Here is a 15,750-nt window from a genome sequence, read left to right as displayed (position 1 = left end):
AAAAAATTTCAGTCGCACAAAAAGTGCGACTGTACTCAGGTTGAGTTGCACTTTTTGTGCGACTCAACCTAGGTACAGTCGCACTTTTTATGCGACTGGTGTGAACAATTTTTTTTTTAATTTTAAATTCGAATAAATTTGTTTTGTTTAAATAATTTATTTTTTAGTTATTGTTATTTAATAAATGTTGTAATACGTTATATTATGATAATGTTTTTATAAGAAGCATTTTTGAATTTAAATTCGAAATTAAAAGAAAAAAGAAAAAAAAGTTCAAACCAGTCGCACTTTTTGTGCGACTGGTTTAAAATTTTTTTTTTAATTTCGAATAAATTTGTTTTGTTTAATTAATTTAATTTTTAAGTTATTGTTATTTAACAAATGTTGTAATGCATTATATTATGATTATGTTATTGTAAGAAGTAGTTTTTAATTTAAATTTGAGAAAAAGGAAAAAAAAAAAAAATTAATTCCAGTCGCAGAAAAAGTGCGACTGTACCTTACAGTCGCACTTTTTGTGCGACTAGATTTAATTTTTTTTCTAATTTTTTTTTTGAATTTCGAATGAATTTTTTTTGTTTAATAAATTTATTAAATTTTAGTTGTTTAAATATTTATGAATATAATAATTGTTGATTTTTTTGTAATTGTGAATTATTTTGGTTGTTAATAATTTATATGATTGTAAGTGTTTATATTAAATTAACTTAAATGTTTATTAAATTAATATTGTAAGTGTAATTAACATGAATATAACTTAATTTAATTTTTTATGCTTTTAATTTTTTATTAATAGTAATTAAAATATGAAAATTGTAGTAAATGGCTGGAAATCAAGGAAAAGAAAAAGGGTTTTTTAGATGTTTATTGAGCGGCAATAGCTCTAGGCCGACTTTACTGAGAGGGGATCCCCTTGAGAGGGGGGTTACGGGATCTGCAAGGCGAGCAACGCAAGAACAGGCGGCCAGACATAGTCAGGCCCAACGTTCAACTACCCTAGACCATGTGCGTAGTCGCTTTGAGCGCCAGATTAGCCTGCATAGTCATACGGTAGGCTCAGGTGACGATGATACTGATTACGACGATTCTATCAGTCGGGAAGAGTTTGTCGGTCAGGATGAATCTGCCGATCATCCAGTTGATTGGACGCTCGTCAGAGGGCATGCCGGTCAGTTTAGGATTAGAGGGCATAGCGCGGCTGGCACTTCTGATCACGCAGGAGTCAGCCAGGTTGAGGATGCGGCTCAACGGGGGAGGAGGCGCTCACAATCCGCGGATATGGACTGGTTGATCACATCACCCCAGCCCGGGGGCCCTGTTGGTACCACTTTAATACCCAGCTATGGTGGGCACGTAGCAAAGGTTATATTTGAGGGATCCGAGCGCACCCCTCCGATTTTGGAATGTCGTCCTAGGAAGAGGACGTTGGATGCAATCATCAGACTTCAGGACATGTCTGAACGGGGTGTTACCTGCCACTCCTCTTGGTCATCTGTCGTATATAATGCACCAGCACATTGATAGTGCTCTCATTACGGCATTTGTGGAAAGGTGGCAGCGTGATACCAACACCTTCCACATGCCGTGGGGGGAGATGACCATAATGTTGCACGATGTGCAACGCATCTTAGGACTTGGCATTGACGGTTCACTTCCCGTTGAACCTGCTGATTGTGACTGGCAGCTTGGCCTGGCCGGCCTGTTTGGGGAGCCATTGTCGGAGTTACGTGGGAAGGGGCACTTCACTAGCGGTAGCATTAACGTTGGTGCACTGTTGCAGTTATGCCACCGTTCTCAGTCTATGGAGACTCAGGCTGCTGCATACTACATGGCTATAGTGGGTTTCACATTGCTCGTGGATAAGACTAGAGTTGGGATGCAGCCTCACCCAGTTGTTGCTGTCACTGCTGATCAGGATGACATTGCTTGGGGTGCAGTGATGCTTGCTAACATGTATCGTCAACTGGGTATGGCGACAAGGACTGGGTGCAAGACTATTGCCCGTTGTCTGACACTGTTGCAGACATGGATTTACGAATACTTCCCAACCTTCCCCCCCCCCGCTTCAAGCTGACATGCCGAACAAGACTAAGGCAGCGCAGAAGCCAATTCGTTAGCTAAGCAGACTGAGAAACTGTAGGAGCATACTGGACACCATGACAGAGACACAGGTTTTGTACATGACCTCACACATCATTATACTAATTATTTTAATTTTATAGTATGTTGTTTATGTTAATTTTCATTGTAAGCAGATGGAGTGGAATCCGTACATGACTTCTGCTAGGGCTTTATTGAACGAGCACCCACGCACCGCCTATATCGGTGGTATCACCTGTTTTGATATCGTGGAAATCTATTTGCCTGAGAGGACAGTCAGACAACTCTGTTTTGCACAGGCCATTTTTCCCTCGCCGCTGAGACCTACCCAAGCTTTGCGATCGGCACAGGGTTCCTACTCAGTGACATTCACTTCTCCGTCTATGTACACGGAGATGTGGAGTAGGTTCCCTTATTGTGCCCACGTAGTTGAGCAGGCACTGCGTCGGGCATCGGTTCCATCAGAGGCTGCCCCTGAGTACATTAATCGGTTTAGAGTGTCTTCCCACTCATTTCTCATCCCAGGTGAAGGACCTGCTACTGCGTTCGATGTAGCGGATAACAGAGTCGAATATGTTAGTGTTTCTGTTTGTCTATTTCATTTTAATGTGTCATTACCAGAATTGACTGTCTAATTTTTTGACAATGCAATTGTTTTATTTTTACAGTTTGCAGCTGAATTTCTATGTAGACTTGCGCCATTGCTCAGGATGCCATCTATTGTGCAAATGAAGCCTCGGGAAAGACATACTGCTGATATGTATCTAGATGAACTTAGAGAGTTGTTTGCCGAATGGCAAGCGTTTAGAGGGCACAACCCTTAATAGACATTTGTGGATTTTGTATTGATGAACAAATTTTTTTGACCTGTATTGATGAAAAATTTGTAGTATTACGTGTTGCGTTTGATTCATTTAAAAATTTATTCACTAACTTAATTATGGAATGAATACTATAAATATAATTACTAGAATGAATAAAATTAATAAAATGATAACACTAAGTATAATCAGTACAATAAACACTATGGAGTATCTAAATTGACCGCGTCTTTTGTGGTGTTATTTTGTTGTCGTCATTGTACGCCGTCACAGTCTATTCCAAAGTGATATCCTGTTGCGATACTGTCTCTCTAAATCTATACATGAATTGTTAGTTGCTGCTCTCCAATTTTGCTGGACTGGCGGCAGTGGAGATGAATCATCGTTCATTAAAAGCTGAACATATTGATTCCCGTTAACCCAAAGAATATGTACAATTTTGTTTACGCCATGCATTCCCCCTGTTCTCCTTAACGGAAGCACTAAACAGTTATACATTGGATTACCATCAGGAGAGCCATAATATGCAATTGCAATGTTGAGAAACGTTGCTGCAGAATATAATGCTGTCATTTCCATCCAGTGACTGTACGGAGTAGGTCCTTTGCTGTGGGCACCAATTCTGTATATAGTTTCCTCCACCAAATCTGCTGATATATACACGCGTGCATATTGGTCTCTATGCGTTTCCATTTCCAAACTCATTGCACGTCATAAAAGAGGCCATGTTTTCTCGCCCCTAACTCTGTGACGACAATAGCTCTAAATCCACAATTACCGTCACCTATAACTTCAATCCAATCAAACAGATACGGCAGAAGAATAAACGGAATGTGATTTGACCACGAAAACAGTTAAAAATCACGACCTGCTGAACCATCTGAAAATAACAGTATATTAATATCATTCAATTGATCTAAAACATATATGATTATATGAAAAGAAATAAGGTAACCAGATAAGTTGAAACTAAAGTTAATTCCAACTGACGATTGATGCGACCGGCTGCTAGATCTACCACTAGTTCTCCCGCGTGAGGAAGATCTGGATCCGCGACCCCCTTGAGGACGATCTATTGTACTCAAATGCACTTTTGTTTCTCCTCAGGGTTCTGGTTGTCATTGGTCTTCCCTTCCTCGGTGGACTTTCTTGTGGCTCAGGTATATCGTTAATATCAGGGTGTAGTTCATGTTCAAGTACTTGAGACACGCGTCTTACAACTGAGGGGTCGACTTTTAAAACATCATCCACCAACGATTGAAAGTACTCTTTATCATCGGCGTTTGCGTGCCGTACTTTTTCGTTGGCGTCTTCTTCTGCCTCTAAGTACTTTAACGTTTTCCAGAATGGATGTATATCGTCCAAGTACAAAGCACCATGAGACTTGATTGACAAGTAACAGTAACACGCGCATGGTAATCCGTGGGTTTTTTGAATGACACAACCGCATTTTTCAAAAAGACAACTACCCAAGTTTAACATCCGGTTGTACTCCATCATCAATTGTTCCAAGGAAAATATGGAAACATGACGATACAATGGTCTTAGAAAATTAAGTCGCGACGTCCTTGAAATGGAATTCATAGATTCCTCCAGAGCTTGTATTATCCTCGATTGCTGATTCGTTATTTGTGCGTGTACCCTTTTATAGAGCGTATCGAATGAGCTGTTACCGCTACCCAAGTAGTACTTGAAGGAAGAGTGTTGGCTTTCAACTCTACTGGTAGTCTGGTTACCCAAGTGCATACAATTATTCGTTTATGCACGCACAAATTTCTCTGTGTGAGGAATCCATGTTCCAGCCAAATATTACACGACCCTTCTGTTCCTAGTCGACCAAGTAGACACAATCCCTTCCCATCTGTTTTCAAATTCAGGGATCGTCAGATTGTTAACCAAGGGGTTCCATTTTGTTTGCCTGAATATCTGCCCCTGTTGATTTTTCTTGCCGCCGCACAATTTATCGACCATGTTTTCCACGTCATTGCCAATATGCCATACACATAATAAATGTCGTACATCTGCATTAAACATAAATTTAAAATTAATTGAGATATATATATATATATATATATATATATATATATATATATATATATATATATATATATATATATATATATATATATATATATATATATATATATATATATATATATACATATATATATATATATATATATATATATATACATATATATATATATATATATACATATATATATATATATACATATATATATATATATATATACATATATATATATATATATATATATATATATATATATATATATATATATATATATATATATATATATATATATATATATATATAGATCGACAATAATTAATAATTAAAACCTGTTTACCTGGAAAGACAGCACGAATAGCTGCAGACAAACCCTCATCCCGATCCATTACGATTACATCGGGCGTCTGGACTCTGCCGTAAATATCCCTCAACCTCTCCAGCACGCAATAATAAGACACAACCGCCTCATCTCGCATCAAACAGAACACAACCAAGAAGTTATGATTCTTTGGCTTCATTCCAATGATTTCGCAAAGGGGTCACTTTTGCTTATTCGTTTTGTACGTTGTGTCTATCAACACAACATGGGGCCACGAACGTATCATCTGGATAGATGTTGGATTCGCAATCAATAATCTGCTCAACTGCCCCTCACTATCCAAGTCTGTCCAGACTACATAATTATGCTCCGTGGCCATATATAGACAGTGTTGAAGAGGAGTCCTACCATCCATCTCTTCTCTCCTTATTGATTGTCTTACATTGTAAATTTGATTCATACTAGCAATAAAACCAGGAAAATTCCTTCTAATTAAAGTCATTGTAAACGCTGGTTGCATGCCAGTTGCACTGAGATCTCGTATGTGCTGCCTAATATCGACAGTCATCCTATTTACTCTTATTTGACCATCTCTGTACATGAAGAACGGGTGGTTATGTCTTCCTTTTTCACCAGGAAACACTCTAACCGTCCAAGGTCTTTCCCCTGGTTTACAACTACTTCCTATAATCATAAATTTACACCCATAAGCCCTACTTTTGCAACCAGGTCGGGCAACATTGTCTAAGTTATGCAAATCACCCCTTATATTTCCGTAGTGGTGACATCTTAAGTACAAACTCACTCTAGAATGTCCTTCCTTTTGTTTATATGAAGCACGTGTAAATTGAAAACCAATTGTTAGCGCTATCTCATCAGCCCAAGCATGTAAATCATCTACAGAATCAAATTCTCTATCGGTAACAAATCTATCAGAATAATCTACATCTTCCCCTAAGTTTTCAAAGTCCTGAAAATAATAATTATAATAACATTATCGTAATATAATAATATATTAAAATATATGAGTAAATAAAATCATTTATTATAATATTTAATAAATAATTATAATAAATAAGAAGAAATAATTTTTTAAAAAAATAATTAAACATTAAAATAAATTATTTAAATTCAGATCTAATTATTATTATAACATTATCATAATATAATAATATATTAAAATAAAATAATATATTACAACATTTATGAAATAACAATAACTTAAAAAATAAATTAATTAAACAAAATAAAATTTATTATTCGAATTTCAAAAAAAAAAAAAAAAATTATAACAGTCGCACAAAAAGTGCGACTCTACCTAGGTGCAGTCGCACTTTTTGTGCGACTCGACCTAGGTACAGTCGCACTTTTTGTGCGACTGGTATTATTATTATTTTTTTTAAAAAAAAATTTTCGAATTAAAAAAATTCAACACTAATTATTATAATAAAATTATCATAATATAATAATATATAAAAATAAAATAATTTATTACAACATTTATTAAATTACAATAACTTAAAAAATAAATTAATTAAACAAAAGAAATTTTATAATTCGAAATTCAAAAAAATATAAAAAAAAAATTGAACCAATGTGCGACTGTACCTAGGTAGAGTCGCATAAAAAGTGCGACTCGACCTAGGTACAGTCGCACTTTTTGTGCGACTCAGCCTAGGTCCAGTCGCACTTTTTGTGCGACTCAGCCTAGGTCTGGTCGTAATTTTTGTGCGACTGGCCTGTCTGGAAATTTCTTTTTTAAAAAATTTCGAATCGATTAATTACTTACCGAATCATTATCATGCTCGTTTTCGTATGCCATTGTTGTTCGATGTACGATTTTAGCTTGTTTAAGTTAACGTAGTGTTTTTAGAGAGTTTTTAGAGAGATAGTACCGTGTTTGAATTCGTATATACTACAAGAACGCTTCTAAAAATTCAATATATATAGAGTCTCGATAATAATGTTATTAAGTGATAATAGTTTTATTAAGTACAAGTTACATTTGTTAAACATGTTTTAAGTCCAGTGACAATTTCGTAATTTTTTAAAGTCCAGGGGCAAATTCGTAATTTCATTAAGGGGTGACGATAAAATGAAAAAGGTGGCGATAAATAATAACACCCATCTTGAAAGCCAACTAACAAACAATCGATTGTCGAACACCCCGTCTTTTAATTTCATCCACGCAATTTATCTTTTCATTTCACTTATTATCAATATTTACTTTTTTAAATATATTTTCTTTGATCTAAAATGAGTGAAAGGGAGCAAATAAATTTGTTGTATTGTTGTTTTTGTATTTTTATTTAAATCAATGACATTAATTTGGGATTGTTTCTTCGTATGCTTGATAGTCAGTATTAAATAGTGCTAGTCGTTATGAAAAATTAATGTAATTCTGATAGAAAATACCTTGACAATTTTTATAGTTATAATTGTTCTCTTTCAGTATTGTTCTCTTTCAATTATCTTATTTTTTTCATAAAATTCATTATTAATATTTAAAAATGCGATATGAAATGGTAATAAAAAGTTATAAAGAAAACATTTTTTGGATCAACATTCATTACCATAAAAATCACCTAACAGTCGGTTGATAATAAAATGAAATGTTTTTAATTATTAAGTCAACAAATTCTGATCGAAAGTACACTTGATCTGGTTTTCTTAATATCAATACATTTCATGCTTTTGTCTTGTTTTCTCCGAAATTAAACCAAACGTAAAGAAAGGAATCAATATTATAGCCATTTCAACGGGACAGTTTTATTATTTCCTTCGAGTTATATTGCTATATTTAATAAGGGAAATTGTTAAAATAAATTCTTATTTTTATTTGTTGAAAATAAATTCAACGAGACAATGATTATGAATTCACCGACCAGTATATTTATTCCTAATTGTTTGATTTACAAAGATTTTAAAGATGATTTATTTAAAATACTCCATAATAGCTAAATTTATTTTCAGTAGATTAAAGAAAATTAATTTATAATTGACAATTTTCTCTTAAAAAATAAAACTATTATGGAGATGAAGAAATTTAAATATTGTAATTTGAATCTTAGCATACGATTATTATATTTCTATTTATTGCATTGTTATTAATAATTAATCGAAAATAATTTTTTTATATGTAGTATCAGTAACAAGAGTGAAGTTATTAATCGGACCCCTAAATTTCATTATAAATAAGAGTCATTTAATAGCATTTTGATGGATGTATTTATTGTATTGCTTAGAGTCACATATAAGTTATTTCTATAGTCTAACAATCTGTAAGAGTATCAAATTACAAGGATGGTGAAATTAATAAGTTGATTGCAATGGCAATTTTGAAGCTTTTGTAATTTTTATATTATATTTATATATATTCACTAATTCTTAAATGAGACGGTCTTACAGTTAGACCAGTTCTATTGGGTTGGCCTAATATACACTCCTTATCTTAAAGTGATCATTTAGGAAGTTAATAGTGATAAGATCAATTCATGACATACGAAATGACATACATACAACAACAAATTATTTAAGTATAACACAAATTTCTTTCTTCATAAAACTAGCCAAATTATTTAAAATATTAAAAACAACACATAAAATAATATTTTTCATGTGAGCACCACAGGTATGGTAACATTATGGCTACCATCAGTCCAAGTGACAGTACCAACAGCATGACTTCCTGCCTCTTTCATACCAAAAACTTCAACAGAAAAACTTTGCTTATCCCCTTTGCCCTTAAAACTCATATTTAAGGGACTTACCCTTATTTTCATCCCTTTAGGTTCAACAACAAAAACACTATACCTACTTTCTTGTGACTCTACACTTGTTAGTGTCCTTAAAATCATCCTACCTTGTAAATCAGATGTCACAATAATTGCAGGGTAATTCAAATCCCATTCCTTTACCTTCTTCTCTTCGCAACGATTCGATGTTTTTGCTATTGTTGATATTTCGGTTTTATTATAACCCGAAGCACAAAGAAAATCAATATAATCATTTTCGGTTATGTTAAAAACTAAACCCGGATTATTAGCCTTTTCTGGATTCACATGTCCTGCACCCTCGTCCCAAAATGTAGGTGGGGTACTAATTTTCATTGTTTCTTCATGGTACCCCTTATACGCGGTTGTCATCAAGGCAGACCGAATCATAGGGGGAGTCCAATCAGGGTTAGCCGCCTTAAGTAAGGCGGCTACCCCTGATACATGTGGGCAGGACATTGAGGTTCCTGATAAGATATTAAACTCTGATCTTCTTGGGTCTTCCTGTATAAAAGATGGTGGCATGTTATCGGGCCAACCAGCTAGAATGTCGACTCCTGGTGCGATAACATCAGGTTTAAGCACATATATCGACTGCCTATTTGGGCCTCGAGATGAAAACACAGCCATCATCGGAGCAATTATACTTTTGCCTGTTTCAGTACCTCGAAACAGAATAGTCCCTTGTTTAACTTTGCGTTTATGTATGTAATCGAGAAGACTTTTTGTGGGCCCGTAAGGAAGTGTGACACCAGGGTACAGAAAGGGATCGCTTTTTACGGTATCATTCGGGCCTATTATAGGATTGTTGATAACGACAATAACACCTACACCACCGGCTTTTTTTACAACTATTCCTTTCTCAATCGGGCTAATCATTCCTATAGAACAAATCACGATTTTCCCCTCGACTAGTTTTTGATCAAATGATTCAGGCATACAAAGTTGCTTAGAGAAATCTGATGAAAAGTACACCAAAGGATATGTTTTGTTTTTAGGTAATGGTCCCCCTGTATAAAGAGAAGCACCAGTTAAAACTACACCATTATCTAGTACTACATCAGCTAAGAATTTTCTGTCAATGGTACTTGCTCCGATTGTGGCGATCCATGGAGCTTCGTTTGATAAGGAACTCGGGTTTGGTCCTAAATTACCAGCTGATGCTGATACAAACACCCCTTTCGTTAATGCTCCGAATGATCCAATGGCAAGCGGGTCTAAGTTGTACCTGTGGAAAAATAAGCCACATCTAATTTCACGTAAAACAATTGGAGAGAAGTTGATTAACATATAAGTTTGATGGACTACTCTTCTTATTACCAATTGGTTTTAGAATAGAAGACTTGTGTGTCACTACAACAAATTTAACTTTTCGTAATGACATTAAAAAAATACCGCTGATTTATATTTTTAGGGTAATAATAATTGATTTTTATTTTAAGTTTCACTATAAGTGTCACTATAAAGTGATGTAGTGACACTTTATTTGGTCTTTAATGACATATGTAATTGTTACTATAGTCTATAGTGACATTTATGAGAAATATTACTAGATTCTATGCCGCAAAAAGTTTTAGTATGATTTTTTATTGTGTTGCTAAATGGTTTATTTAATGTCACTAAGTATATTTCACTAAAAGCAAATTATGTAGTCGTGAGTCAACTCTTCTCTTGCGTGGTTCTTGTAACGTACAAGCCCAATGAAAAATTTATTATGGTATCAGAGCCGACGGTTTCCGCTTTTCTACTCAATTAAAAAATGGGTTCACATGTGAAAAAGAGCGTTGGAAAAATAACTCACATGTGATCTCACATCAAATAATCAAACAGAAATTGACTAACATATAAACTTGATGGGCTACACCTATTAATTATAAGATGGAAAGTCATCGGATATTCAATATATCAGTACCTGCTAGAGGCTCCACCTAAGGAGATGGATATTACATCTACACCGTCTTCAACAGCTTTATCAATGGCAGCTAATACATCGGATCCAAAGCACCCGTATTCCCAACACACTTTGTATATGGATAGCCTTGCTTTTGGTGCAATCCCTGTCCCTTCACCCTTAGCATACCCGAAAAAGGACACATTTTCGCGAATATTACCTGCGGGTATAGATTTAGTTTACAATAAAATTAATGTGCACTAGTTTTATAACGCATATATAAACTCTATCTTATAAGAAGTGGGTAAATTATGAATAACTCCACATTTAGATTATTTTTTTTTTAAATCTAACATTTATAATATAATTCAACTTTTATCCTTAATTTGCTATCAGCATACCCTATTATGCTGACAGCAAATTAAAGACAAAGATTGGTTTATTAAAAAATAATCTAAATTTAAAATTATTCACCATAAATGGATGAAATATTGAATTATAAATGTTAATTTTTCCTTTTTTTATATCAACCTTTTTGATATTTTTCCTTTTTAAGTATAAAATAATGCATTTACTTTGAATATCCTTGACATTATAAATAGACAATTAACCCACTCTTCAATGTGCACTTTCATCCGACCCGTTAGCCCTTTCACTTCATAATAATGGCGGGTTATAACTTCCTCCGCCAAAGTAGAAAATCAGTGTTATCTATTTGTGCATATGAATTAATCATTAGTTTTAATAAACATCATTATTCTATTATGTAGTACTCAATACAATTAGAAAATATTTTTAGACAAATCTATTAAGATTTCACATAAATATATTTTTTTTATAGATTGATGAAAAATTATAATTAAAATTTAACAATAAAATTCGTAAATTCTATTAGAGAAAAACATATTAAAAACAGCTTTAACCATTGCAAGTAATTATGTCTCCACTTATATTCCAATATGCACTATCATATCTATAATGAGTCAAAAAATATTAAACTTAATTATAACTTCAATTCACAAAAAATATTAGGTTCAATATAATGAATTTAAAAGAGGAGTGATGTCTATGAAGATGATATTCGTTTAAACACAAGCCTATATTTTAAGAAGTATTACACATAACATCAAAAAATATTGGCACGATTTTAGATAAAAAAAATAGATCAATTTTTGTTCTCAATACTAAAGAAATAAAAAAACCACATCTTTTAATATTGAATATTTTAATCACCAACTAAGATAAACATAATTGATCTAGTATGGCGCAAGGTTACGATTTTATACATCCATAAGATTCATGGTTTATATAAAGTCCAAAGTTTAACATTGTTTATTACTCTCTATTTTTTTTATATTCTTCTTAAATAGAATTTATAAATTTTTGTGTCAAATTTTAATTACGATTTCTTATTAATTTACATGAAAAAACATATTCATGTAGAATCTTGATAATTTTGTCTCACATTTTCAATATATACTATCTAAACATCTAATTTTAAAAAACTCGTAATTAAAATTATTTAATTTTTAAATTGGCATTGAGATCTATATATATAAAAAGTGATCACGGGAATAACAAATGAAAATGAAGAAAATAAAAGAATTGTAATATTACGTTTTGCAGAATGACAAGAGACATGCATGTATGCAACAACACCAAAAGGAGTTTACGTTGATGAAGCTCACAAAATCAAGCTGGAAAAGATATATCAGATTGAAAGATTATTCTTGGTTTATAAAAATGATGAAGATTATAAAACAACCAAAGCATAGCCATACATTTTTTTTTTCACAAAGACTGTAATTAAGGAGTGTGAAAATGTTGACATTTAATTACGATAATTATTAAATTATTAAATAAATTTATTATACACCAATATCTAAAACATAATCTCATAGTAATTATTGATAATTAAGACAAATAAACTTTAAAAGTCTTCAATCATGATAAATAGGAGGGAGGATTTAGTTGAAAAAATAGTCAAATTAGTTTGTTTATCCATTATGTGATAATGATTTATTATCTAAGTTAAAATGAAGATTTATATGTATATTTTCTTTTGGTTTATATAAGAAAATATAGTATTTCAATAGATCGTCACATACAATTATAGTCAATCAACAAATATTACATGTTTTAATGAGTTGAATGTTTTCTTAAATATTAAGTCAAATATCAAAACTTTCTCTATCAATGATAGAAAAAATGCTGGAAATTTTTAATGACAGTGTAACACGTGTTTCAAGTCGTCTTTATTAGTATATTTTATTGATAGGGATGTTGATATGGACTCCGTCAAAAAGTCTGTTACAATTGTACTTATGGACACAGAGCGAGTACTCCCTCCATTTTTTAATGAAGTTTTCATAAGAAATATTTACGGAAATTAAGATTAATAATTTATTTAGATATAAGATATATTATTTTATTGAATTATAAATTTGATTAAAGCAATCTATTCTGAACAACAGATATACCGCTTATAGAGGTTGGAATACTTTTACATAGAAATGGGTGCTCTTTATGTGACTACAATTGTAAGTTATGCCGGGACCATGTAATTGGTAGGCATAACTTCAATAAGCTTATCGCTGATGAATTTCATTATGATAAGGAAGCATTACGTATCAAATATTTTTGAGAAATTTTACGTGCTATTCTTGAGTTTTCGACTCTTCCATATGGTAGACAAGCATATTTTTAATTTGCATAGTGCCTCCGTGCTTTCAACTTTTCTATATGGTAGACAAAACATTAACATTTTTGCTAAATTAAATTAAGTACTCATTTCAAACATATTTTTGAAAAATGTGTCCCATAAGGCCTAAAGGTGATCGCAATGTTTGTTTTTATGAAAAAAAACTCTTTATGATGAGTAATAATAACATAAATTTAACCAAAATCTTAGTCTTTTATCTACCGAGTGAAAAAATTAAAAGCTTAGGCGTACCACACATATTAAAAAAACTTTTGTCTACTATGTGGAAAAGCAAAACATTTAGGATTACCATATTAAATTTTCTTTTTTTTTTTATGACACATCGATTGTTAGATAACTCATGCTTTAGCACGGATATTCACCTAGTTATGTTTTACATGAGAAGAAAATCAATTACTTGTTTAAAAAATTAAGTTTTTTCTCTAGAAATGAAAAGTTTTAAGTGAAAATATAATTGATATCGTGCAGTCCATACAAAAATTACTCTACCTGCAATTGTGGATGCAGTATGAGTGCCATGGCCAGAAGTATCTCTAGCTGATTTAGCTTCATTATTCAATAACCCTGAACCAAAGTATCTTACACCAACTAGTTTCTTGTTACAAAGGGTGGATGGGAAATCTTCCCCTCCAACACATTCTCCTTTGAAATGGGCCGGGATTGGGCCAAGGTCATCATCTTTAAAGCTAAGGTTTTCGGGCCAAATACCCGTGTCAATGACTCCAACTACAATATTTGAGCCCAATTCACTCTCTTTTAGTAAGCCCATGGGCTTATTGTATGAATCAAGGCCAAGAAAGTGAGGTGATCTTGTGGTGTGTAATTGGTAAATTGTGTCTTGGATGATCTCATTAACCTCAATCTGAGCTCGCAATGAGCGGGTTTGTTCGGGTGTAAGTCGGGCCGAGAACCCTTGGAAGACTGTTTTGTAAACATGAAGCAAAGAAGTATTGGGATTAGAATTTGTTTTCTTAAGAATAAACTTGTACCATTCCTCAATGTTAGAAAAATCAAGGGGCTTAAGGTCATTATTTGTTTTGACAATGTAAGTTTGTGTTGTTTCTTGGTTGTGGGTTTCTCCTATTGTAATGTGAGATAGGGAAATGAAGAGAGCTAGGAAAATTATTATGCAATAAAAATGTGACATTATAGAAAATTTGGTGTTGGAGGGAAATTAGAGTTTTGAAGGATGCTTTAGGGTTTGAGGCTCTTGGGGATTTATATAGGGCTTGCAAATAAAATTGGTTTGTATGACAAGTAATAAAATATACCACATTTAGATTAAATGAGTAATTTTTATATTATATCGTTTTATGCTGATATATGTTCATACGGTGGCTCTTTTAAACAATTAATTTAAGTATTTTATATATTTAAAGTGTTAATTTTTAATATTTAAAATGACATGTTAAACATTGAATAATTGAATTAAATATAATTTACGTATAAAAGTTGGTATTTTAATCAATTTAGTTGGCTATTTAACTCACTTAAAGATTTTATTGTTGTGAAACCGTCTTAATTGAAATTTTTGTGTTATTAAATTGACAAAATATTCGATCTTAATTCTTATACAAAACAAGTCATCCACTTAATTCATTTGATATTAAATTTTAACAAATTTTTTTGAACCTTTTGAAGATTTTAAAAGATAAAAGAATATTTCACCATAGAATAAATACCTTTGATTGTTGTCTAAAATTATTATGATTAAAATATATCTCATTCTTAATTTTTTCCAGATCTCATATTTATCAAATTAGTTCTTTGAATTTTTACTCATAAAAAAGTCCTACCAAGTTATGTTTAGGTAGAAAATCTTGATCTAAACCAATATAATCAAAAAACTAATCAAGAAGTGTCAACTCATTTAGTTAATTGATCGAAAAAATAAACTAAATCGCTTAATTCGAGTCAAATTTAGATTAAGTAACTTGTTTCGATCTACTCTTATCCATTTCTAGATTTGTACTTCTACATTGTTCGTTCAGTTATAATTTTTACGTTCTGTTTGATGACAAGTAATAAATTACATTAACAAATTAACGATACAAATTATTTTTAATGTAATTTTTTAATGAAAAGTACT

General features: G+C 32.4%; 2 protein-coding genes across 2 annotated transcripts; one reads left to right on the top strand and one right to left on the bottom strand.

The window, feature by feature from the left end:
- The first annotated feature begins 804 nt into the window (after positions 1 to 804).
- On the top strand, positions 805 to 2,924 carry LOC130806346 (uncharacterized). Its single transcript, XM_057671377.1, has 3 exons — positions 805 to 2,171; positions 2,256 to 2,675; positions 2,769 to 2,924. Exons 1-3 carry the CDS (start codon positions 2,157 to 2,159, stop codon positions 2,922 to 2,924), a joined length of 591 nt encoding a protein of 196 aa, XP_057527360.1. The 5' UTR covers positions 805 to 2,156.
- Positions 2,925 to 8,738: 5,814 nt separating this feature from the next.
- Positions 8,739 to 14,852, bottom strand: LOC130806243 (subtilisin-like protease SBT1.5). Its single transcript, XM_057671249.1, has 3 exons — positions 14,151 to 14,852; positions 10,961 to 11,159; positions 8,739 to 10,276 (listed from the first exon to the last, which is right to left on the bottom strand). Exons 1-3 carry the CDS (start codon positions 14,806 to 14,808, stop codon positions 8,890 to 8,892), a joined length of 2,244 nt encoding a protein of 747 aa, XP_057527232.1. The 5' UTR covers positions 14,809 to 14,852; the 3' UTR covers positions 8,739 to 8,889.
- Positions 14,853 to 15,750: the final 898 nt, after the last annotated feature.

This window comes from Amaranthus tricolor, chromosome 2, assembly GCF_026212465.1.
Source record: "Amaranthus tricolor cultivar Red isolate AtriRed21 chromosome 2, ASM2621246v1, whole genome shotgun sequence".
In the NCBI taxonomy this organism is placed as follows: Eukaryota; Viridiplantae; Streptophyta; class Magnoliopsida; order Caryophyllales; family Amaranthaceae; genus Amaranthus; species Amaranthus tricolor.
This window is presented reverse-complemented; position numbering and strand designations above follow the sequence as displayed.